At 41.6% G+C, this 26,980-nt stretch overlaps 1 protein-coding gene across 1 annotated transcript; it reads left to right on the forward strand.

The window, feature by feature from the left end:
- The first annotated feature begins 2,711 nt into the window (after positions 1–2,711).
- PAGE4 (PAGE family member 4) lies at positions 2,712–6,268 on the forward strand. The gene is made up of 4 exons (XM_005593569.4): positions 2,712–2,814; positions 3,308–3,395; positions 4,845–4,970; positions 6,145–6,268. The coding sequence occupies exons 1-4, from the start codon at positions 2,737–2,739 to the stop codon at positions 6,159–6,161; spliced, it is 309 nt and encodes a 102-aa protein (XP_005593626.1). The 5' UTR covers positions 2,712–2,736; the 3' UTR covers positions 6,162–6,268.
- Positions 6,269–26,980: the final 20,712 nt, after the last annotated feature.

A 26,980-nucleotide genomic window follows, 5' to 3' on the forward strand; every position in this document is an offset into this window, starting at 1 on the left:
CCCAGAACATGCTGGTTGCACAAGAACAAAGCACACTTACTGTCTGAGAGGAAGGCTGGTGTTGTGGTAGCTCTATTGAACCACTCTTTTCTTTTGAGATCATGTTGTACATACACAGTGCTACATAACCAGATGTTTCAAGTTAATGACTTAAAGTGAACGGCACCACACCACTATTACAGGAAATATTATTCAGCATGGGTTTTGGTAGTCACTCATATTTCATTTTCAAGTGTGCCATAGTTTACTTATATAGCAAGTCCACGACCATGCTATTATAAATTAAGCTGTTTTGGAAGTCCCATGTATCCAAATTTTTGTTCACATGATTAAAGAAAAAAAAAATTCAGTGGTAGTTGTTAAAGCACAGTAAGGAAAACCTTATTTAGGACCGTGGTGATGGGTATAGGGACCATTGCAATGGGATCTTGCAGTAGGGGAGAGAGATTGGGCTCAATACTGAATACAGCACAGGCCAGTGGGAATGTATAGCAAAGGAGCAGTATGACGGTCTGTGGGTGGAAAATTACTAAGAGGAAACATCAGGGGTAAGGGGGATTCTGGCTAAACCCACCTAGCAGGATTCTTGCTGAAGACAGGCCAAGGGAAATCAGACATCACCTGGGGGATGGTGGAAGATGAAGAACCCCATGAGATAGCAAGTATGATTAGATATTGAGGATGGAGGGTTCATGCCACATTGACTTAGCAGGGCTCTTTGCTAAAACTGGGTTTTACAAGGAAATGCACAGATGGTTCTAGGAGAAGTTTCAGAAGCCTGACTTAAAAGTTTGGCCAAGCAAAGAATATTTGTCAACATTCAAGACAGTTTCCTTAACATTAAAGTCCTAGAAGTAGAAATGCTGGGTCACAGGATTTTTTATTTTTTGAGACAGGATCTTGCTCTGTAGCCCAAGCTGGAGTGTAGTGGTGTGATCTTGGCTCACTGCAACCCCAACCTCCTGGGCTCAAGCTATCCTCCCACCTCAGCCTCTCAAGTCGCTGGGACTGCAGGTGGGCACCACCATGCCCAGCTAATTTTTGTATTTTTTGTAGAGGCAGGGTCTTGCCATGTTGCCCAGGATGGTCTCGAACTCCTGGGCTCAAGCAATCCACCCGCCTCAGCATCCCAAAGTGCTAGGATTACAGGCATGAGCTGCTGCACCTGGCCCGGATTTTTGTGCAAATGTTTAGGCTTATTTATGTATGTGGGTTTATCATCCTTCTTCTTTACATTTTTTTCTGGATTCCTATCATGCTTAAAATGGCTTTGTACTCTCTGAGAACCTAAGCTTTCACACATCTCTGGGAAGACTGAATACCCTCTTGAGGGCCACTGAGGCAGCAGCACTGAGAAAAAATTAAAGGGTAAATTTGCAGGTGAAATGCAGAGCTGGGAACATTCCTAGATCCAGGACAGAACATTTTGCAAGAGGGGCCAGAAGCCAGAGACAAGCCCTTCCCAGCACCGAGCAGGCCCTTCCTCCAGGTGGCACAGAGCCTCTAGGAGGCGGGAGAGGGCTGGAAAGACAACCCACGTGACACCCCCCCATGTTTGGGATTGGCTGGTGGGATTGACAGTGCTGAGGTCTAAACAAGGAGGCAGAAGTAGGTAGGTGCCACTTCTCTTCCCTTCTTCATTCTTCGCCAGGCTCTCTGCTGACTCCAGTCAAGTGTAAGTGAGAACAGGTGTGAATGAGTGAGCCGGCGGGCTTCTGGTGGGTCGGGCACTGTGGTCCCTGGCCTCAGAGAAGGAAGGGCCTTGAGGTCTTCATCCTTCTCCTAGCAGGCAGCTATGCGGCGGGGCAGGGACAGGGGAGGAAGGAGGGCCATGAAGGGGAGGAGGGTCAGCCAAGATGGTGTGAGTTTTGGAGCGGGACACTATCTGAGTCCTGGAGGCATATGAAACTGCCCATAGAGGACGGATGCCGGAGTCCTCAGTGGGGGCCAGGGAAAGGGTGGGACGGCCCGCGCTTGACAGCGCCCGCCTCAGTGTGCATATTCACTGGGGGTCTTCCCATCAGCCCCTTCACCCACGAGGTGAACTGCCGCGGAGCTGTGAGGGTGTTGTTTGCATTCCAGTTGTCGGGACTCTTTCACCTGAGACTGAGACTCAATGGGTGGGTCCACCGATCGTTCCTCCTGGGAGTTTAAGTGTGAGGAGGAGCTGGTGGGCTTCAGGCGGGTCGGGCAGCACAGTCCGTGGCCTCGGTGAAGGAAGGGCCTCACAGGCGGTGGCACCGCCATGACCTTGTGGTTGTGGCAGGGCTGCGGCGAGGGAGGAAGTTGGGCCACGGAGGGGAGAGGGATCAGATGGAGTGAAACTTGGGGGTACTTTTTGAGGTATCTTTGAGTCCCAGAGGCGCTTGAAACTGCCGACAGAGGACAGTGGGGACCTGGGGAGGAGGGGACCTGGGGTGGCTGAATATTAAAAAATCTCTTCGTAATGGAATTCAGTTATGAAATTAAGTCTCTTTAGGAAAGACCCCATGTTTTGATCTAGGACTTGAAGATCACTTCTCTGCCAAGTTGGCTGTGGAAGAAACAAAGCAGTTTGCAGATAGATTTATTTGATGTGATTGGAAACCAGGCGTAGTTATTATTAACTCAGGACCTATTATGGAAATCTCACAAAATTTAAAAAAAAATTACAATCAGCAGATGGCCATGGAAAGAGTCGAGTATAATTACTCCTTTTTATTGCAGTCTTCAGTTCACGATCTTCTAGTTGGAGCGATGAGTGCACGAGTGAGATCAAGATCCAGAGGAAGAGGAGATGGTCAGGAGGCTCCCGATGTGTTTGCATTCGTGGCTGTGAGTACCTTTCAGTATCTTATTTCCATTGGCAGAAATGTATTTTTCTGAAAGAAAATCGAAAACATTGTTGAACCAATATAGATCTGTTATATAAAGGACTTCCCTGTTGAAAATAGTTGCAAACTAAATCACATTAATGAGATATTGAGCAAGGAGACCTATTTTCTGATATTGTCTGCATATGTATGTTGTTAGGAGTCTGGAAATAGTCCTTATGACTTTCCTATCATGCTTATTAATAAATAATACAGCCCAAAGAAGATGAAGATGGGTTCCAGAATTATCGGTCCTTGCAGGTAACTCCTTAAAGTATTTTCTATATAGGAAGAATAACTTTTCCTAAGAATGCTTATAGAGAGGCTAGGAAAAACCTCTTCAGATTTATTTGTGACTAGCTATCTTCACATAGTATGTATATTTGTGACTCCTATTGCCATGGTGTTAATAACAGTATTCGATTTGCATCTACTCTCCCCCCATGTCTCAAAAGCCCGGTGAATCTCAGCAAGAGGAACCACCAACTGACAATCAGGATATTGAACCTGGACGAGAGAGAGAAAGAACACCTCCGATTGAAGGTGAGAAGGGCATGGAGGAGCATTTTGTATTTCATGTATGATGTTATACTAGTAACAGGAATAAATAAACCATCCCCTAAAAATTGGCTGGAAACCTGTAAGGTAATCCTTCGTAAGGGAATAATGTAGTTTTCAGCTGCCGTAGTCCTTCTTGTGATAAATTTTCTCTTCGGCATTTTACTTATCTTATATCTTAAGAGTTCTTTGGCATACTTGGAAAATACAATCCTTGCCAAACTCTATATTAGCAAACAAAAGGAAACTACATTAAATTTAGAAAAAATTGTAAACTGTTTCATGAGTTAAACTTGGTTTTATTGGGATATTATTTTTCTGGGCATACGTCATTGCATTAAAAGTTTGAGCAAACCTAGATATGTTATGGTTAGCTCTTACACAGCAATTTTTAGAAAATGTCATAATTCAGAGAAATAAAAATGTGAAATCCTTTTAGTTACCATTAAAAGTCTTCAATACTTTTGTCTTTCTGAACCATTATCTATTTGTCATATATTCATTTTTTAACTTTTTACTTAGAAAGGATTTAAAATGTAAGGAAAAGTTATCTAAGTACAGTGAACTTCTGTTTATTCTTCACCTTGATTCACCAATTGCTATAACATTTTGCCACTTATCTCCCTGTTTTTGCCATATTAATATTTTATTGCTGAACCACTTGAGAGTAAGTTTCAAATATCACAACTATTTACTCTGTAAGTAATTCAGTATGTATCTGCTAAAAATATGAGTAATCACTTAAATAACCTCAGAACAATTATCAAATTCAGGAAAATTGGCCTTGAGAAAACATCTAACATATAGTCTATTGCAGTTTTGTCAGTTGGCCTAGGAATGTCCTTTATAGGATTTTTTTCCTGATCCAGGATCTAATCCAAGACTACTCATTGTATTTAGTTGTCATATCTCTCTGGTCTTCTTTAATCTGGAAGTGCTCCTCAGTCTTTCTTTGCCTATCATGACATTGACAACTAGAATCCAAACCAGTTGTTTTGTAAAATGTTCTTTAATTTGGGTTTGTCTTATGTTAATGTTTTTACAGACATTTTTTTCATTCATTTACTGGGGCTTACTAGGTGCCGGGAAATGTACTAAGTACTGAGGATATAAATGAGAGAATGATTTCTTCCTTGAGCTTGCAATCTAATCAGGGAAATTCATGTAAATAAATACTGCTCTAATGAGTGATTTACAGTAACAGAAGTATATGCAGATCGTGAAAGTGACAACTAAGTTGTCTTAAACAGTCGTAGGAAAAGAAAACTTCCTAGTAGAGATAATATTCTTCCCCATTTTCTAGCAGAAAATTCCAACGCCCATTGCACTCATGCCTCACATTTGTTAGAATACAAGCCTACAGAGCTTTATTTAATAACACTAATTTATAGTTTACTGCTTACTTATATCAATAATTTTTTTTATTTATATGAGAACGTAAAGTGGAAGGTGATTGCCAGGAAATGGATCTGGAAAACACTGGGAATGAGCGTGGAGACGGCTCTGATGTAAAAGAGAAGACTCCACCTAATCCGGAGCGTGCTAAGACTAAAGAAGCAGGTACGTTATTCATTCAGAATGGAAGTCATGGGGTTACTCTTTTTCTATAATATGCTTTAATAACAAGTCTCACATACAAATATTATTTGAAAGGTAGTTCAGACACCAAATACTTGATTCAAAGACAGTGTCAGGGAAAAAATGAATTGGGTCAAAGCCATGTTGTTGAATTATAAAATATGAAAGTATTATTACTTTGGAGTAGAAATCTTCCAAAACTCAAGGCAAGTGATCAAACACTTTAAAAAGCATATATATTACTTAACATACCCCAGGGGCAATTGGGTATCTAAATGACACATAGTGTTGCTTTAAAAAAAATTTTGCCAGAATTGTTTATCACAAATCGCTTTTAGGCACTAACAAGTAAGATAGATCTGTATGTTTTGAATTTTCCAAGTTGGTTTGTTGTTTTTTTTAAAATTGCGAGCTAGACTGAGAAACAGTAGCATTTTCCCTCACGTTTTAATGTCATCTATATGGTAGTAGCTTAAATAAACCAGTAAGACTACGTATTTTTTTTTTAACAGGCATATCTAGCCTCCAACCATATAATTTTTATCATCTAAATCAGGACACTTTTGAGAGGGAAAGGAATACATCAGGTTAACAGGTAGACAAATGGTCACTCTGGTATAAAGAGTCCACATAAAGATTTAACTAGATGAATGAATTATTTTTGCACTTTTGCACAAAAGAGACAAACCAAATGGAACGGCATTCTTTGACCTCTCTTTAGTCAGCTAAACAATTCCTTAGCTAATATATAATTAGTAGAGTGTTTTTAGTCAATACATTTGAGTGACACTGTGTTTGCTTGCTTGTTTTTTGCTTCCTGGAGTTTTTGTTTGATTAAAAAATCAAAACAAAACAAAACTGAAATCAGTGGCTGTTTTTGCCCTCCACTTAAAATTATCTTTAAATGGGCTCATGGCATTTAATCTGTTCTAGCTTGAGAAGTCTTTGTTTCCTCATACCACTAGAGTGATGAATTTTAAGAATTAGTACACATATGCCTGAAAATGTACATTAGCATAGAAGTCTATGCAGTGGTTAGGGTTCTGGTTTTCATTTCATCTTAAAAAACCAAAACTAGTGTTGTTTGTGTGCTTTTAGTATCATCTCAGTAAAGTTCTGCTAAGTAATGAACTCAAATGTTATGTTTATATTTTAGGAGATGGGCAACCATAAGTTAAAAAGAAGACAAGCTGAAGCTACACACATGGCTGATGTCACATTGAAAATGTGACTGAAAATTTGAAAATTCTCTCAATAAAGTTTGAATTTTCTCTGAAGAAGTCATGCGTGTCTTTTGTAAAATTTATTCCTAGAAAATTGATAACTATTATAAATGGTATCTTTAAAAAATCCTTGTGTTCTGTTTAGAGCTGGTATATATTTTTGTATACTGATTTTGTGTTGGGCAACGTTGCTAAACTTGCTTATTCTGTTGGTTTATCCCTACATCCTTTTGGATTTTCTCCATACACAATCATACCACATGTAAATAATGATAATTCTGTTTTTTCCTTTTGAGGCTTTATACTTTCATTTCTTGTCCTTACGACACTGGCCAGACCCCTCCAGTACAATGTTGATTAGAAGTGATGATGATGTGAATTCTTGTTATATTCCTGATGTCAAGAGGAAAACTTCCAACATTTCACTATGATAGGTTTTAAAAATATATGTAGAGTCCTTCTACAGGTTGCGTATACCTAATACGAAGTCCTCCAAAATCTGAAACTTTTTGAGTGCCTCTGTGATGCTTAAAGGAAGTGCTCATTTCAGATTTCAGATTTTCAGATTATGGATGTTTAACCAGTAAGTATGATGCAAGTATTCCAAAATCTGAAACAGCACTTCAGGGATGGTATACTTAACCTGTATTAGATTAAGGACTTTTCAAAAAAATTCTTAGTTTTCTAAGAGTACTTACCATGCTTACCATGAATATATGTTGAATTTTATCAAACACTTGATCTGCATCTATTGAGGTGTATGATATTTCTCCATTAAACTGTTAATACAGCATTCCTAGAATAAGCCCAATTTAATTTGTCATATATTGTCCTTTTATGTATTACTGGTTCCTTTTCCTAATGTTTTGTTTAGGATTTTTGCACTTTTGTTCATGACCTTGACCTATAAATTTTTAATACTCACTCCATTCAGGCCTTGGTATCAAGGGTATTCTGGCTTTGTAATATGAGTTAGGATGTATGTTCTCCTTTTATTTTTCTCATGTAGTTCAGCTAACATTGGAATCCTTTCTTAAATGTTTGATAGAATTTGTCAGTGAAGCTATCTCTACCTGGAGTTCTCTTTGTAGGGAAGCTTAAAATTGAATCAATATCTTTAGTCACATTAGGACTATTTCAATTTTCTATTTCTTCACTTTGGGTTTTATTTTTCTAGGATTTTGTCCATATTATCTAAATTTTTGTTATACAAAATAGTCCATAGTATCCTCTCCTTATCCTCTTAATGCCTGTTTTCATTCATAAAACTGATAATTTATGCCTTCTCTCTTGTATTCTTGATCAATGTCAGGGTCTTTTCAAAATAAACTAACTTTTGGCTATCCTATTTTTGTTTTATATTTTGCTAATTTTGGCTCCCATGTTTATTTTTTTACTTTGTGTTTAATTTGTTGTTTTTAACTCCTTGAGATAGATGTTTAGTTCATTAATTTTCAGTCTTCTTTTTAATGTATACTTCATAACTTTCTTTCTAATGAAGGCTTTAGCTGCAGTCCACAGATTATATTTAGTATTTTTGTTATTCAACTCAATGTTTTCTAATTCACATTATTTATTTGAACGATAGATTACTTAGAAGTGTATTTCTTCCAAACATTTGAACACTTTCTAGCTGCTATTGTGTTACACAGTATAGATAACAGACAATAGCTGTTTACAAAAGATACATCCAAAACATAAAAATTTACAGAAGTTGAAAGTAAAAGGATGGACAAAAGATATTCTGCATAAAATAATTAAAATAGGCTTTAAGGCAAATGAGCATTACTAGGAATAAAGTATTTCACAGAGAAAAGGATCAATTCACTAGCAAGATTCGATTTTAAATACGAGCCTAATGTGGCTTCAAAATATGATGGGAAAATTGGCAGAATACGAAAAGAGGTTGGTAACTGAGAGAATAAGCAGACAAAAAGCAATAAGGAGGTGGGGCTCTTCGCTACTGGCAAACGAATCACTTGGCTTTGTCTGCCTTTAAGGTATCCTAGCACTGATTCTTACCCTGAGGAGGGGATGTAGAGTAGACCTGCTGGAGGGTTCCTGGTGGAAGGTTTTACTCCTCCCAGTCCATCACCAGGTATTCGAACTGCTGTGGGTATGCAAGGAAATCTAATACAACCTGGACATCATTTTTAGTTTCTACATGTGTCACCTGGGGGTAAGAGACAGGTGGTAGATGGAAGGGAAGGGCCTCATAAACTGAGTGAGTCATGACAGCTAGAAACTAGTTTTAGAGCAAAGGGCAGACATTTATTGAAAGGATGCTGGAGTGCTTCAAACTTAGGAAGGGTAGGGCCCAGGGCGACCCTCAGTTGTATGGAAACCAGGCATCCTCCTTTCAAGGGCTCCTGATTCCTGAGGACCAACTCCTGCTACTAACCCTAGGAAGCCTCCCCGTTCCCTCCCTGGAGGAAGGGGCCAGGTGGAGAGATGACGTCCAGTGCTGAGCAAGGAGAATGTTGCTAGGGTATGTACAGTCAGGCAGCACAGCTGTACAAGCCAGACAGCGTGCACTAGGCTGTGACCAGCCACCACCAGCACTCGGGGACTGGACTCTTCCTAGAACACTCTTTCTCCTCCGGCCCATGTCCTGATGCCTGCCCTGGGCTGCACTGTCTGGGACCAGCAGCTACAAACCGACATCCTCGAGCCATGCCCAAGGTCTGAGCCACTTGCTCTGGGCACACTCCTCGTGGGATTTGGGGTGCTGCTGCCCAGTGCCAGCAGCCCCTTGACACAGGGGCTCCCAGAGGCCCTTCAGCCCCATGTCTGATCCCCTCTCCCTGCTGGTAGCTCCACAGGCTTCTTTCCACTTCCACCTGCTGCCCACCCCAGGACATTGCCAGGGCTTAAGGGTCTTGGGACTGTGTCCTGTAGTTTAGGCCCCCTCTCAGCTGAAGGGGAGGTGCCAGCTGTAGAGATGGCCTTGTTGTGCCTCATCCCTCCAGCTGGCCTTGGAGAGAAGAGCTGGATTGTGCCCCCAGGCTGCTCAGCATCTGCTGGGCCAGGAGGCCGGCTGCCAAACCATCAACCCACCCATGGCCTTAGGAGCCCAGGAGACAAGGAGCAGGCCCAGACCCTGCAGAGGGCTGATAAGATGGGCCAGGGACGCGCCTCTCCAGGCCCAGCAGCCTTGGGAACCACAGCCCCTCCGGAGCTGGGGTCCAGGCCTCCCCAGAACTGCAGCTGGAGCTTCATCCTTTTCCGGGAAGGGCAGGACCTGGGGTGGGAGGGGAGACTGGGACGGGGCTGGAGGCAGGCTCAGCTGCCGAAATGATGGCCTGTCACATCTTCTGCCTGCGCTCCTCAGGCAGGCTCCTTGGAGGGGACATTTCACAGCCTCAGAAACATTTCTGGACTTGGCACCCGCTCGGCCCCCAGCCCTGTAGTGGCTGGGGGAAGCCTGCATGGAAGACGGAAAGAATAAGGGAGGAAGATCAGAGCTGTAAAAGGGGATACAAAGCCTGTACTCCACGACCATTGTGTCAGGCACAAGGTACTATCCTGGAAGCCTTTGCTGAAGTGCAGTGGACAGTACCCTGGATGGGGATCAAAAGAACTGAGTTGGCTTTTGGTTCTACTTCTGAAAAGCTTTGTATAATAACATGTAGATGATCCTCTTTGAGTCTTAGCTTTATTGCTTGTAAAATGCAGATAATTCCTCCCTCCCAAGACTTCTATATAGATTGAGATTTTTTAAAATGCTAATGTGCAAAGTAAACAGCTAGGCCTGTTCTAAAGGCACTGTGAATGTTGGTTGCATCCAAATCTGAATTTTGTCTGGGACCAGGGTTAGGGGCCAGAATACACCAGAGGTGAGGGCCAGAGCCACCTGAGAACCATCAACAAACTTACCCCACACCCCAATACACCTCCTCACCCCCTGCAGCCTGTCAGCTTCCCCCATCTCCCACACTCACTGTCACCTGGCACTCCGGTGCACCAGATGACACTGCTTATTCCCTGGTACACAGGTAAGTGCAGCCAGTGTCATACCCAAGGCCTATAAATGAGGTCCACAGGCAAGAGCCATCCCAGCCCACATCTGATATCCAAGATGCAATGCTAAGTGGAAAAAGCACTGCAGAACAATGTGTGGAATATGGTCTTGTTTATGTGTGTGTGTGTAAGATATAGGTATAAAATACGCTTGCATATTCATAGAAAATTTGTGGAAGGATACACAAAAATTGTTAACAATGGTTATTACTAGTTCTACAGGGATGATAAACAGGGAGGGGTGAGGACTGTATTTTCACTAGTTATTATCATTTGAATATTTTTGCCATGAACATGTGTTACTTTCATAATGTAAAAGCACTTAAAATCAAAATTTTTAGATAGTAAATTAATATGTAGATATAGATAGATGATAGATGGACAATAGTGGTAGATAAATGATATGAAAATAGCTAAAAGCTAAACCAGACAGCTATCTCTGTGCGTTGGTTTCCTCACGTGAAATGGTACCTATTTCATAGGATTATTGTGAGGATTAAATGACTTCATACGTTCGAGTCCTTGGAACAGTGCCTGGCACACAGTAAGTGCTCAATAAATGTTCTCCTCTTTCGGATAATACTGGTGTGGAGGTGGTGGAGGAAGACAGGCTGGCTCGATGTGATAATCTCTTTCGCCATCTTGTGGTCAGTGGAGCACAGGCCATAGAGCAACATTAATGCCAGTTGGCAGCGTGGGTTCACTTTGCATGTTTTCAAACCTCTTCATAGGTAAGTGTAGGAGTTCAGGCCTTAGGAATGGAGGACCTAGGACTTTTAAAATCGAAAAAGAGTTTAAAGAAATAAACAAATAAGTTTACAAATGGGTAGCCAGAATAGGACTTAAGAGACCCCTACTCTAGTCATCTTTGATACCAGATGCTCCTGATCCCTAGTGCTGTCAGTGTCAAAAAGAAAACAAATTGGCGGGTCCCTGTTTTTGTTTGTTTGCTTGTTTGTTTTTTTCAGGTTCCTCTTTTTCTGTCAGGCTTAGTTGCATCAACAGAACCAATTTTAGCTTACTTACTCAGAAAAGGGATTTTTGAACAGCTATTAGGTAGCTCAGGGAAACCTCAAACCGGTCAGAGAATCTGGTTTGGGAGCTAGGTGGCCACGAGTTGCAATCCTACCCCCTCTGCGGACAGGAGCTGCTGAGGCTGAGTCCAGCGCCACTAGGATATCTCTTACAGTTGTTTGTGAAAACTCAGTGTGTCTCAGCCATGATCTGCCACTGTCACCAGGCATAGCTTCTGCTGTTCATCTGATTTCCAATGGTCTCTTCACATGTTTCTTCTGATTAAAAATCTGGATAGGGAACATCTAATTGGTGGAGCCTAGGGCTCACACCTCTCCTCTAGGCTGAATTCTGGTTTCCACCTTAGAGCGGAAGGACTTTTTTTTTTTTTTTTTTTTTTTTTTTGAGACAGATTCTTGCTGTGTCGCCCAGGCTGGAGTGCTGGAGTGCAGTGGCGCAATCTCAGCTCACTGCAACCTCCTGGGAGGAAGGACTATTAATGTAGGGCTTCTCCAAAATTTAGAAGGGCTATTCAGAAGAGCCTGGGTTGGGTAGGGGATGATGATGCTCTGACTTTGGGAAAATGGCATTGAGCATGTGTGCTTCAGAGTCCCACATCCCTTCTCCAGGTCCTGTCTATCTAGCTGTAGGTTCTACATATGACCCAGGCAGTACTGGGAATCTAGGTCTGTTTGACTCAGTGGTCAGGCCGGGTATGGTTGCACATGCCTGTAATCCCAGCTACTCGGGAGACTGAGGTGGGAGGATGGCGTGAGTCCAGTAATTCGAAGCAGCAGTGAACTATAATCATGCCACTGCACTCCAGCCTGAGTGACAAAGCAAGACCCCGCCTCTTAAAAAAAAATTGGTGGTCAGACTCCATATTGATTATTAGGGGACAGGTCATGGTGATACCAGATGGAAGGGTTTTTTTGGACAGGGAAGTCCATGGGGGCGGTGGGGCACAGGGGCCATGGCCGACTGGTTTACCACTGTATTCAACAGCAGCTAGCTTGGTGCCTTAACACATGACTGAAAGGAAGGTGGAATAAAAGAACAAACTAAGCTGGCCACCTTCCTTCTGTAGTTGTAAAATTTCACTGACATTTAGGGCCCCTAATTTCGGAAGAAACCTAAGAGAGGTGTTTTGGAGGTGTCTCGTTAGATAAGGGAGATCAAGAAAGGTAACTCCACTCATACCAAGCTACACCTTCATGTAGGGTTTCTGACTCCCCTCCAGGAGGTGACTCCCCTCCACATTTAGTGTCTCCATTCAGAAGGAAAGAACAATCAAGTGTGTGCTCCAAGATTCTACTGTCCATTCACACAGTTTCTTTCTTTCTTTCTTTTTTGCAACAGAGTCTCACTCTGTTGCGCAGGCTGGAGTGCAGTGGCGAGATCTTGGCTCACTGCAACCTCTGCCTCCCGGGTTCATGCGATTCTCCAGCCTTACTCTCCCGAGTAGCTGGGATTACGGGCATGCAGCACCACACCTGGTTAATTTTTGTCTTTTTAGTAGAAACGGGGTTTCACCATGTTAGCCAAGCTGGTCTCTAACTCCTGACCTTAGGTAACCCACCGACCTTGGCCTCCCAAACTGCTGAGATTACAGGCGTGAGCCACTGTGGCCGGCCCATCCAGATATTTTCTTGAAACAATTCTGCACTTAGGATATATTTCCAGGAGAAATAGATGAAACATTCCCATAGTGGAATTGCTCGAGATTGCTGGGCCTCAAGGCCTATTGGAATTGAACTTCAACATCCAGCAGGTGGGTCAGCCTGTGGCCTCCATATTTGCTTCTATGAATCAGTGATGGCAAGTGCCCATCTCTGGCCACGCCAGCTGAAAGGTACAGACCACCAGAGGGAGCAGGTGTGCCTCTTCCATAGTGGAACACGCACTTCCTGTTTGCCGCCCCCCTCAACCTGCCCTGCTCTGGAAAACACCACTGTTGCTTAGCAACAGGGAAGGCAGTCATCCAGGGCCCCATATTTCTATCAGTCACCAACCCAAGTGAGACATAGAATGTAAAGGCCTGCTTTCAGCTCACATCTACTGTAGCACTTTGGAACTTGCTGGCCACTCAAAATGTGGCCTGTGACCATTCAACATTTCAGGGGTCCCCAAGACCGCCCAGACATTCAGTGAATTAGCTAGGACTCACGGGACTCAGTATATTATTGTACTCATGGCTGTTATTACAGCAAAAGGTTATACAATATGATCAGCAAGAAATAAAAAGAACAGGTGGGGTCTGGAGAAGTCCACGCACAGACGTCCTCATGCTCTCTTTCTCCTGTGAGGGGGCCCATCAAGCACATCCTTCCCCACGAATGAAAATGCACAATTTGTGGGTAATGTTTTGCCCAAGGAAGCTCACTTAGTGCCCCAAATTTGTATTGGGGTCTGGTCATTAGGCACCCCCTGCCTATTATGTACCCGAGTTCCAGACTCTCAGAAGGAAAGCAGGTGTTCAGAATCAACTACATTGTGGGTACAAACTGGTCAGGCACTGTGAAGCACCCTTCTCAATTAGGGAACATGTCAAGTGCTGTCTTAGTTTTCTATTGCTGCCATAACAAATGATCACAAACTTAGAGGCTTAAACTCTACAAATGAATCGTCTAACAATTCTGTAGGTCAGAAGTCCACCATAGGTCTCTGGGCTGAAATCAAGGTGTTGGCAAGGTTGTGTTCCTTTCTTGAGGCTCTAGGGGAGAATCCATTTCCTGCTCATTCCAGGTTGGCAGAATTCAGTTTCTTGACATTGTAGGACAGAGGTCCCTGTTTCCTTATTGGCTGTCACCTGAGGGCCATATTGGCTGTCACCTGAGGGCCATTCTCAGCTTCTATTCCTTAGCCTGTAGTATTTTCCTCCACCTTCAAAGCCAGAACAGTGAGTTGAATCCTTCTCAAGTCACATCTCTGTAGCCACAGCTGGGAAAGTTTGTCCACTTTTAAGGACTCCTGTGATTGGATTGGGTCCACCCAATTAATCCAGGATAATCTTCCCATCCCAAAGCCCCTACCCTTAATCATGTCTACAAAATCCTTTTTGCCATGTAAAGTAACATATTCATAGGTCCCAGGGATTAGGACATAGACATCCTTGTGTATCCAGTATTTTGCCTACCACAAGTGCCCAGTTCCTAGATGCCAGCCAAAGGTCTTTCTAAATATAACAGTCTCAGGGATGCTATGTTAACTGTTTTCTGCATACTCATGCATATCTAAAGGAAGGTGACATCATGAGGGATAGGGGATACCCTCTTCCAACATCTTGTAGCCCCTTTCATGCTTACAATGTCTTGGACTTCATAAACAACTGGACCCAGGGCTCAGCCCACAAAGATGCCTTATAACCCAGATTCCGATATGGCATACACATTCTGACCTTGGGACTGCGCAGTGCTATCCCTTCCCTGCTTCAACCTGGATAGGAACCAAGGTCTAGGAAACTGTTAGGTCACGTTCTCTCAAGCATAGGGCTTGACAGAAAGTATATTTCAGTTTAAATTCTTAGCTATGTATCAAGAGCAAGTTATTTGTTCTCTGTAAGTCTCATTTCCTCATCTGCTTCCAGGTATAACACACTGTCTTATAGATTTAAATGAGAGAATACATACACAATGCTTGTATGTGTAAGGCAATCTTTCCAGATCTCAATGGCTAGTGTGCTAATAGATGGAACATCCAGTAGGAACTAAAACAAGACTAAAGTCTTCTGTTTCAACATGGAGCTTCCTCTTAGGGGGAGAAAGAAGAGAAGAGGCAGAGGTTCACTTTTTGGATCTGCTTGGGTCTTTTTTTTCCTTCTGAGCTCATCACTTTGTTGACAAACCTATTTCTCCTTCTTCCTGTGAAGGTGTGATATTGTGAATGATTAACCTTTGTTTTTCACCCCAAGCTCCAGCTTGCCCTTGTACTCTTGGCCCTGCTGCAGATGACAGGCCCAAGGCTTCTGCCCCAGGGTAGAGTTATTTCAGCAGAAAGGCAAATAGAATCAAAGAGCCCAAGATCAGCTTTTGAGTCACAGAAGAGATTTCAGAAAATGTACACTGAGAAAAGAGAACTAAATGAAAGGCTTTTTGAGTTGGAAGATCTCAGGTCTTTTGAATACCAAGAGATAAGGACCTGGCCTATCGACAGGCATACAAGGATATATGGTTTGTCCAAGGGACTTCCAGCCATCTCAGACTAGATAAAGCTCCCATACACTAAAGGGAGGGCTGAGAGGGAGGCAGAGAGATACTGATGACATTCAAGGCCAGGGGATTTCAACCTCCATTTCAGACTATGTTGAAATCTTAAGGAGAATCAGTCTCTCTCTCTCTCTCTCTCTCTCTCTCTCTCTCTCTCTCTCTCTCTCTCTCTCTCTCTCCCCCTCTCTCTCTCTCCTCTCTCTCTCTCTCCTCTCCCTGCTCCTGACTGGATTTGGGTTCCCCTTCATCTCCAAATATCACAATGGTATTTCCTGGAGGGCTAGAAAGGCCACTCAATTAACTTTTAGTCTGGGCCTTGGGATTGAGGAAAGAGAAGAGAATCTGTGGTGTTTATAGATACTAGTATCATCCATTAGGGTAGGAACAGTAAGAAACCAAAGGTTTGTATCAAAGACTTGAAGTTTTCCTAGTGTGGGTCTTCAGAAAACCACTTTAGGGCCTCTGAGGAAAAAGACACTGCTATACCGGCTTGGTGGTGACAATCAGGTAAAGAGCTCATTCCTCCCATTACTGGAACAGCCATGAGGTCTCCTGACAGCAAGGTGACAATGTCCAGATAACAACAGGTGAACAAAGTAGCCCTACATACCCAGAGACAGAGCCACTTGCCTTGGGCTCAGCTGTTCACTGAGAGTCATTGGGTTCTTCCATTTCAGCGCAAGGGTGCCTAGCCAATGCAGTGAGCAAAGGTTAATTTCAAGATTGAATTTTGAGGGATCAAAATTGGAGCAGGTCAAAATTATTAACAACTCGGTGATGTCCAATCCCTTCTGCCTGCAACTACTGACACTGCATGGCTCCTAGCTTAACAACTCTCTGAATGTTGGGGAAGCTTCCTGTAAACAGTAAAGAAAACAAATAATATGCCTTGAGAGCAGTGTGTATTATGGTTAAAAGCAACTGAATATTGTTCTTCCAGCTGGGTTGCGTGAATGCACATCAGGGGAACCATGAGTCCCATTGAATTACAGGCAAACGTACTACACCAGGTGCTTTTCGTGCATTTTTCAAGGGAGAAGAGATGTAATGTAATCAGATTCTCAGAGTGGTCTGAGTCTTAAGCCACTGTTGCAGTGGGGAGTCTTGGATTTGTGCTTTATTAACTGTGTGTCCTGTGAAAATTCATTTATAACCCCCATGTCATGTTTTCCTGCCTGCAGAGTGGAAAAAAAACAATATCAAGCCCATAACATTATTGTGGGGAATTAATTAAAAGATGCTTTATAAATAAATTGATTTTTAAATGAGACGTTCACGAACTCCCTTCCCCAACCCCCAGTAAATAGCTCTATTAAATAAAGGGCAATCGGCTGAGATTTTGGATATCAGACATATATATTTTTCAAAAATGTATGTGTACAGTTTATATATGTGGAATAATGATGTGTCTAATCCTGTATTTTTTCAAGAATCATTTTCATAAATTATTTGGCATTGTGTGCTTTAAAATAATGATGATGGTAATGATGATGATGATAATGATAATTCCTTGTACTTGCATAGCCAGTAGTCCTTTCATTTATCTCATCGGTTGTTGACAAAGCCCTCCTCTTACTCTTGTAAATGAAATGAGGCTATTGCTGGGTCCGCAGTGTTTGGTTGCCATGGTTTAAATTCGTTTCATAAGCTGTTGCTTGGCAATCCCACGCGTCAGCTGGCTCTTTTTCCTCAGCACTCTCGCCACACGCTGTCTGAAGTATAATGAGACTGAGGCTGGGCAAAGGAGGATGGCAGTCCCCAAGCACTTTCCATCTTCCCACACAACACTGTTTGTTACCATGATGCTTGATAAATGTGTTAAAAGCAGAGCAGTGAAGTGGTTGCAAACATGGGATTTAGTGTCACACAAACCTGGGTTCAAGTTCTGGGTTGGGATTTGGCTCAGTGTTTCCTTTGGCCATTCACCTAGAAACCCATGTCTCAGTTTCCCCATGTATCAAGTGAGAGATGATAATATGCAGCACCTGGAGTGGATGTGAGAATTGGAGGAAAAAAATCATTTAAAGTACCTGCACACAGTAGGTGCTCAGTAGCTGTAACCTGTACTAATAAGGGTCATGGGAGTTAGTGGAACTATAACTTTCCTTGTGCTGTAGTAAAATGCTCTGATGTAGCAGGCAGTTTGGACTTAATTTGTATAGTTGTGGCCCACTTTCTTTTATACATAGTATGAGTGGGCTCACTGCAAATCCATAGAGTAAAACAGAAATTTATAAATAAACTATCAGGATCAAGGAAAAGACTGGGAGTGTTGTGACTAAAGGAAGACAAGTAGAGATGCTGCAGACAGAACATATCAATAGATGTCCACTCCAGGTAGTGAGTGGGTAGGCACTGTGCATTCAAAGGGGCTGCCATGGGGGAGGCTTGTATCCTCCCTAGATAAACACATACCCATGGGCAGTGGTGTGCAGGTAAAACAGCTCTCAGGGAGAGAAAAGCCTTGATTTGTAGCATTTGCCTATTTCTGTGGTGTAAATACTCCTACTATGACTAATTTCAAACTACCAATGTGATGCTATTGAAGGGAATGTGGAGTTGGAAAGCAATGCCCACAATTGGCTCTCAGGAGCCCATCAGAACCTGCTTCGGCACAGAACTAATCCCTTCCCTAGGAGAAGCTTTTTGTTTTTGTTTTTGTTTTTGCTTTTTTTCTTTTTTGTGGACATTTCCAACAAGCTCTTGTATTTATAGCAGTTTAGGGAGGTCAGTAGGACTGCTCTTCTGGCCTTTGATTTTCCCTGATTGGAAGCATATGGCTGAGGAAATAGCCTCTGTTCTGTTGTTCAGGCCCATCCCACATATCCATAGGCTGACTTCAGCACCCTTTCTGGCTTAGGATCAGGAGCCCATGATCTTTGCAGGATCCAGAGGAACTTGGGAACTAGGAATTACCTAGATGAAAATCTTAACTGAGGTAGTATCTTCTCCCAAAGTTATTTTTTCTTTTTTCCATAACCCAACTCAGCCATACTGCCCTCATCATAGTCTCTCATACTCTCATGGTCTCTCATATTCATTGTAGCATTCTCAGTGCTACAATGCATATGACCTTACTATGTTTATATTAGTCACCAAGCAGTTTCAAAATGAATCACTTTTTAAATTCATCTGTGCCACTGTAAAGCTGCTTCATCTAATATGACTTCAGTGTAGTTGTCTGATTTTGATAGCTGGAGTAAACAAACTGTGTGTGTTTGAATTCCATTCTGGACTGAACAGTTTCAAGTGTCAGTCAGGGATGCTCATTTGTAAGAACAGGCACATTGACCAGCTTTCAGTGAAAATATGTTGCATGTGTTTTACATTTTACATGGTCCATAATTTGTGTTTCCTTTCCACTTCATATCTGACAATGTCCAGTTAAATAGCTTCTACAGACAGAGTGCCCCAAAGCATAGTGTCTTCCTTGTGAATCAGCTGAAAGACATCGGGATGTTTATGAGGCAGCAGAAGAGAATATTAGATATAAAACCCACAACTTTCTAAGGAGGGTAGGCCCTGTTAACAGGAAATATTTTGGGGGTGGGGTTAGATACAAAGTCATGAACCTCAATATAATTAATGGCCTGTCGCAGTTCTGAAGAGTTTTCAGTAGTGTACAAATTTGAAGGTAGAAGCTGGAAGACACTTAAACTTCCCAGCAAAAGCAAGATCCTTGAGGGAGAGACCAAAGCCAGGGAAAATGGAGGCCTGTTTGGGAGATGGTGCAGGGAGTGGTGGGGGGAAGGGGATATGATCACTGGAGACTGAAAAGAAAGATTTGGGAGAAGAAATAATGTCTAATGGAGACTTTCTAGTTAAATTCTGTGGGGAGAAATGCTCGTAAACATCTCCCCCTAGGAAATTTTCATTTAATTCTACAATGCTCACTGTTTAATAGGCATGGATTCTCTATGGTGAATGTGAGTAAAATTGTGTTTCGAGATTTAGATATGGGAGAAAAACAAAGGGTAGCAGACATGTGGCTTATATATACTCTCGTGTGAATGAAGGGACATCTTTGCATAGAAAGATCTCATGTTCACCATTCACTTACCAGGTTGGGGTGGGAGATGGAGGGTATTTACTGTGCCTAGCTGGAGGACTGTAGGTTAGAGAGGCTTGGCGGAAGGATGGAAATGGAGTTTCTCTAACGAGAGCCTACAGGTTGCTAGAACTCCTCCTCATGCTGACTGCTCAGAAGTGCCCCACCAAATTCTGCCCAGTGGCAGCAGAGTCCTGCTGGGGATGGTCTCATCAGATCCAGAAGAGTGGCTCATAAGCGAGAGTAAGCATACATTTTCTCTTAAGAAACCAGAGTTAACAATTATTTTATTTTCCATTGATTTCTCACAGTTCTGGAGGCTGGGAAATCCAAGGTCAAGGTGCCAGCAGATCCTGTTGTCTGGTGAGGGGCCACTTCCTGGTTTGCAGACAGCTGTCTTCTCATTGTATCTCACAGGGTGGAGAGCAGTAAAAGTTCACTGGAGTCCCTTTTATAAGGGCACTAATTCTATTCATGAAGGCTCCACTCTCAAGTCCTAATCACCTCCCAAAGACTCCACCACTAATATCATCATATTGGGAGTTAGGATTTCAACATATGAATCTGGAAGGGGAGCATAAACATTCAGTCCATAACACTAATGTTTTTGAAATATTTGAAAATGTTGTATACCAAAAGGAAGCTCAGGGACATTTACCCTTAATATTGTTTTGCCTTTAAGACTTTGTGTCCAATTATTTAAGTGGTGAAAAGTGAGGATGCGATTTTTTATGTACCATGAAAAAGTCTTAAAACTTCTCAAGTCTTCATTTATATGTTGGACAAATTTTCAGATCCTAAAAGAGTTCATTTCTAATTTATTTTCAGGAAATTTTGCCTCACTGCCTTTTTATAAAATCCAAAATTATGTCTCTAGCTATGATTTATTTGGAAACTAATTTTTTGAAAATGAATAAGGGGGGTTGTGGCCATAATAGATTGATGGCTACCTACAATTCATGTTCTCTTTCCAAGGCATGGAATTGTTGCTAGGAGAAGCTGCACATCCATAGATGACAGTTCTCAGTGCCCGCTTCCCCCAATCCAGCTGACTTGTACTTGCCAGTGGAGTATGAGAGTTACTACATGGCCAATAAGGGGCTGTAACCCACTCTTGAGATAATTAATCCATTCCTGTGGAAAACAATCCACTCCCTCTAGGAACTAATTCAGTCTTGCAGGAGTGAGAACTCACCAAGCCATTCATGAAGGATCTGCCTCCATGACCCAAATACCTCCTGCCAGGCCCTACCACCCCACACTGCCACACTGGGGATTAGACTTCAACGTGAGTTTTGGTAGGGACAAACGAAACACATCCAAACTATAGCAGTACCTGAAATGCCTTCATGAGGGCTCCTTAGAATAAGAATATGTTGTTGTGGGTAGTTGTCTGAAAGGACACCAGTCTTGGTGTTCATAGTACAGAGTATTCTTATAGGAAGAACTTTATTTTGATCAGCATGTATATCAGTCAAAATTCAGTTGCACATAACAGAAATTACTCTAGCTATTTTAATGGGATATAGATTTAATATAGGGAGTAAGGTGCTTACAAAATCACCAGAAGGGCTGAAGCAGCAACCTCCAAGCTCGGAAATGACTACTAGAACAACTAAAGAACTGCCACACCAGGAAGATGGCTACCTCTGCCACAATCAGGAAGCTGGGAAATCAGGAACTTTTTTTCCTGACAGCTGGATTCAGAATCAAACCATGTTAACCCACATCCTGGGATTGGATTAAGGACTCTGCCACCATAGCTGTTGCTCTAGGAACATGCCACTTTTGCTGTGATTCTGAGAAATGGAGACTGTCATCAAATCTGTTATGCCAGAGCCACCCCATGCCTGCTAGATCCACAGCAGCAAAATTGAAGCCTGTCTCATTGCCACCTCTCTCCCCACATTGACTAGATTTTTAAAGATAATACTCACATGAGTAAACCTGATTAGCAGAACCTAAATTACGTCTTTTGCCATGTTTCAGAGGAATAATAGAGTTTTTAGCTTTCTAGCCTGTGTCATAAAGGAAGACACACTAGAGAGGACTTAGAAGAGATGTTTAGCAAGCCAATTATAGACTTTACCACAGTCATTCCCTGTCTAGAAAGAGGCCCTCATCCCTGACTCTGACCTTGGGAGACTGGCCTTTCATGATATGAAACAGGCCCGATTAGATAAAAGCTTCAATTCTGAAAGCACCACAAATAGCAATATAATGTCACTGGACTGAGAAACACTATGCTGAGTAAAACCTGCATTGATGTAAGTGATATGCACAATCAAAAAATGTAACAGGGCCAGATCTGTAAAGTGAGTATTATTTTCTGAAACAGAAACTAAAATTTGAAAAATAATATTTGAGAAAAAAGTGCCTTAAAAAGTTGTAACATCAAGGAACACCATATATTTTTAAAGGTGCCAACATATCTAGGACATATTTCAAATACATTTAGAGTATTTGTGTTGGAGAGAGGAGAATGAGAATAGGGATTTGGGATAAAGGAGAAAAAATAAATAAAAAATAGAATAGTCTGTGCTGACTGATAATAAAAAGTGTGCCATGATTTGTGTAGTATGAATAGCTCAACTCCTAATTTGGTAACATCTAAATAGGATACATAAAACTAACCAAAAGTTAAGTTTCTGCACAGCAAAGGAAACCATAAACAAAGTGAAAAGGCAACCTACTGAATGGGAGAAAAGATTTGCAGACCATACATCTAATAAGTGGTTAAATATCCAAAATATATAAGGAACTCACACAACACAATGGCAGAAAAATAAATAGCCCAATTAAAAAAGAGCAAAGGACTCTAATAGACATTTCTCCAAAGAAGACATACAAATGGCCAGCTGGTATATGAAAAAATGCTCAGCATCACAAACCATCAGGGGAATGCAAATCAAAACCACAATGAGATAGCACCTCACACTTGTTAGGATGGCTACTATTAAAAAAAAAAAAAAGAACAAGTGCTGGTGAAGAAATTGGAACCCTTGTGTACTGTTGATGAGAATGCAAAATGGTACAGAGTCTTTGAAAAGCAGTATGGAGGTTCCTCAAAAAATTAAATATAGAACTACCATATGACCCAGCAATCCCACTTCTGGGTATTTATCCAAAAGAATTAAAGTCAGAATCTCAAAGACATATCTGCACTGTCATGTTTATTGCAGCACTATTCACAATAGCCAAGATGTGGAAACAACTTAAATGTTTATGGATAAATAAATGGATAAAGAGAATATGGTATATGCATACAATGTCTTAAATTATACATTCAGTCTTTTTTTTAAAAAAAGGAAAACTGCCCATATGTGGCAATATGGATGAACCTGAACCTTGCACTAAGTGAAATAAACCAGTTACAAAAAGACAAATACTGCATGATTCCATTTATATGAGGTGTCTAAAATAGCCAAACTCATAGAAGGAGAGAGTAGAATGGTGGCTTCCAGGCGCTAGGGGGAGAAGGAAATGGGGAATTGCTCTTCAATGGGTATAAAGTTTCAGTAATGCAAGATGAAGAAGTTTTAGAGATCTGTACAACATTGTGTTTATAATTAGCATGTACACTTAAAAATGTGTTAAGGGGGTATATCTCATATTAAGTGTTCTTACCACAATGAAAAAGAAAAATAAATGGTGATTGGACGCATGCATTTTAAACTACTTTACAACTGAAAATTTCATAAAACCTGTCAAACAGAACAGGAATAATGTACTTATGTAAATTAGATTGAAAATATAAAAAATTAAAATATATAAAACTCATTCCCCAAATTCTGAAAGACATGCAAATATATAACTTTTATAAAGCTTAAAAATGCCACATAAGGTTTAAAATTTAATCCAATGTCCAAACAGAAAGTCTAGGAACATCGATATTCTCAACTCTGACACAAAAGTGTATGGTATAAAAACCAGATTCAATAAAAATTGTGCAAATGAAAAACTTATTGAATATAAAAGACACATACAATGCAAAATCATTGAAATATTTTTGATGACTTTTTTGAAAAAATGGCCAGAACAGTAAGTTAAAATTGTTTTAAAATGAACTCAGTAAACAATGATAAAAGTATAAACTGCTGTTTGGGAGATATTTGTTTTCAGCCCCTATGAAAACTTTAAAAACTGAAGACAGAATAAGATTACTTGTCTTAAAATGAAATTGAAATAAAAACAAAAATATCAAAAGAACCACAAGGAGAAAACTCCCGCCAAACCTGAAACAAATCTACTTGACTCAAAATCATTGAAAATGGAACCCCAACTCCTTCAAATTTACTGAAAGATCATACATTATTTATTAGAAACATTTCATTTTATACCAATTTAAAATTTCATAGTTTTTCCCAAATTGCCCAAATGCTACCCCCTAAAATTTATTCTTTTCCAAATTCCCCTGCATCCTATTTACACTAAGACCCTCACATGATTAGGCAGCTGCTGAACAGGCTGGGAGACATCCCTTTGGCACTTACAAACTGAAACATTCCACACACATAAAGATCAGTTCTCTCACTTTTGCTTTTCATGCCATGAGATGGCTTTGTCAAAACCGAAGCTCTCAGGCCTGCCCTTCCCATCATGAAATAGCCTTTGCCTACAGTAGGTCCTGGGAGAGAACCCAACAGTTCCTAACCAGACTTAGGGCTTTCCTCCTCCTCTGTATCATTTTCTCTCCCTGAATTGAAGCTGGAGTTTCTTCCAGAGCTTGTGACAGGGCAGATCATACTGATGTGATTTGAAGAAAACCCTAGCTGCTTCCCTAGCCAGATGGCTGCTGCAGTGGGATGATGATGGTCAACCTTGGCCTTGTTCCCCTTTGCTACCTCATGGAGGAGACTCGAAGTTCCTATTGTTAGTTGCAAATGTCTCCCATGTGCAGGCTGGAGTAATTAGGTGGGGTATGGATGGAAAACAGAGGAGGCCCCTGATATAGAGGTTGAAGCAGGTTGAAGGGGGCAAATACCGAAGTCAGGGCTCCAGAACAGTGAGGTGAAAGTTCCAGGTTGGGACTGCCTCATTCCAGGAGTGGTTGGTCTGTGGGTCCTGATCTAGGCACAAGCGTCTTCAAGGTGTAAAGGGCAGAAGTGAAAGCCATGGTCAGGGCTGGGCTATAGGAGGGAAAAGGTGTTCACTGAGGTCTGGTCAGGGACCATCCCCAGATACTGTATTTCATCAAATCTAAGATGCCATCAAGTGTAAGATGAACCGTTATTTTATGTATCAATACTAAAAAGGCTGCCAATTAAATCATGCCATGATGTTTTCTCAGCACTTGTAATTTTTTATTTTTACTTGTCAAAAGAGTTCTTTGAGACTTATATAGATATAGTATCTTTCCATATATCACTCTTGTGAGTACATAAAAATAAAAGCAATGTAAATTGCTTAAAGTATTTCTAGAGTGTCTTCACATCTAGAACCTAAGTATCCCAAATGACTTTTCAGCTCAGAGTTCATTGTCTGTGTTTTCCCACACAGAGTTGGAACTGTCTGTGTTTTCCCACACAACATTGTCCTCTGTGCCATCAAGACGGTTGGTGATACAGCATTTCTTAAAAGAGAGACCCACTATTGTCCATGGATTTTCTTCCAAGTTGCTGCTAAACTGCAAGTTTTGATGTGGGGCTTTCTTGCTTGACCTGCGAGAAGTTATCCTGTTGAATGTATCTCAATAACAAAACCGAACAGAATTTCACCTATTGTAGGTATCTTCCTTGCTTTGGACCTAAAACACACGTTGTTGTTCCTCTGCATGAAAATGTGGAATTGCAACATTTTCTCCATCTTTCAGATAACTATTGCTTCATAACAAACCAGTTACACAGATTTCTGTTTCCAGCCTGAGGGCTGCAATTATTATTTATGCTAATATGCCTCTGAGATTGACCTTTGCTAGAAAACTCTTTCTTTTTCTTTTAACTTTTGAAATAATTATAGACTCACAAGAAGTTGAGAAAATAGTATGGGGAGTTCTCATGGACCCACCACCCAGATTCCCCTAATGGTGATATCTTAAATAACTATAATACATTTTCCAAAGCAGATAATCAACTGGCACAATACAATGAACTAAATTACAGAGATTACTCAGATTGTACCAATTTTCATGTGCACTCTTTATTTTGTATGTTTGTGGATCATTCTATGACATTTTCTTACAAGTATAGATTTGTATAACCACTACAATCATAATACAGAAGTGTTCTATCACCACAAAGATCTCCCTCCTGTTACCCCATTACAGCAACACTTTTCATTGAGGTAACTGTCCTCAGCCTCTTCCCCCTCCACTCTCAGCTTTTTCTGATTGTACATGTTAAGTAGCACCTTTTGTTGCCTGCCTATTTCGCCTCCCAAGCATGCCATGTTCTATTAATCATCTCCACAATTCCCTGCACAGCAAACCCCCTTGGTCCTTCTTCTGACCTTGCCAGTTATTATGGTGATTGTAGTCTCCTAGCTTCCGGCAGTTAACTGCTACCACCTGGCCTCTATTACTTCAGGGCCCCATGATCCCCATGGACATTAATGAGCCCGGTTCCGTGACCACGGCTCCTACCCCCAGCTCTAGCCTGCAGGTGAGAGCCGCCACTGAACTTCTAAGTGATGCTGGTACCCTTATCACCCATACATTCCTTATGGCTTTGATGAACAGTGTTTTTTGGGCCCCTATGGAACATAACCCTCTGGCAGGATTTCTGACCTCACATTATGTATCCATTTCAACATGTCGAATTCCTTCAGCCTCTTTATTCCTTCCTCTGCTATCCTCCGGGCAATTCCTGCATTTCTACTTTACTCAGCTTAAGTCTTTGCCTACTGCAGGCTTCTAAGAGTCACCCTAGCCATGAGTCTGCCCCATCCTGATACACTTGCCTAGGTGTTAAACTCACCTTACAACAAAAGTACCCTCAAACTGATGAACTCTGGGTTATATTCAATCTTATATTCTAACTGCCTTGATCAAACACCTCCCCTGGCTCATGCTAATATGTGCTAGCCAATTTTTCCAGCCTCTTCAGCACATAATCTCTTTCCTTCCCTATCATGCACACCACATCTCCAGGTGGATTATGCTGGAGCTTAACCCAGGTCATTATCCTGTCAGTTAGGAGATGAGATTGGGGCAGCTCCTGAAGGGGGAACCATTTGCTTCATGGCGAAGAGGCCTCACTAGCATCTTTCCGCACAAGGGGTGTGCTAGCTCTAAGAAAGGATGAGCTAGCTCTGCAATTTCTGAGAGTTCAGGGAAATCTGCAGAGGCAACATCTCAGAAGTATCCATCTAGATGTCTCCATCCTATTTTTTCAGGTTCCAGGTTTTTCAAACCAAGGCTCTGACTTTACCATGACAGGCTTTCCTAGCATGAGCAATTAATCATCTTGAGAACTCTGGTCTCTGTCTCCTGAGTCTGCCCCTCTAATATGTCTGTTCTTCTACTGAAAGATAAAAGGGCATGTT

This window comes from Macaca fascicularis, chromosome X (genome assembly GCF_037993035.2).
Source record: "Macaca fascicularis isolate 582-1 chromosome X, T2T-MFA8v1.1".
Lineage (NCBI taxonomy): Eukaryota > Metazoa > Chordata > Mammalia > Primates > Cercopithecidae > Macaca > Macaca fascicularis.

What these genes read in the sequence shown, in the direction of transcription:
- PAGE4 (XM_005593569.4), top strand. Translation starts at nt 2,737, where the DNA reads ATGAGTGCACGAGTGAGATCAAGATCCAGAGGAAGAGGAGATGGTCAG. An exon ending in ATGTGTTTGCATTCGTGGCT is followed by an intron (nt 2,815 to 3,307) that starts GTGAGTACCTTT and finishes ATGTCTCAAAAG; the next exon opens with CCCGGTGAATCTCAGCAAGA. An exon ending in AAGAACACCTCCGATTGAAG is followed by an intron (nt 3,396 to 4,844) that starts GTGAGAAGGGCA and finishes TATTTATATGAG; the next exon opens with AACGTAAAGTGGAAGGTGAT.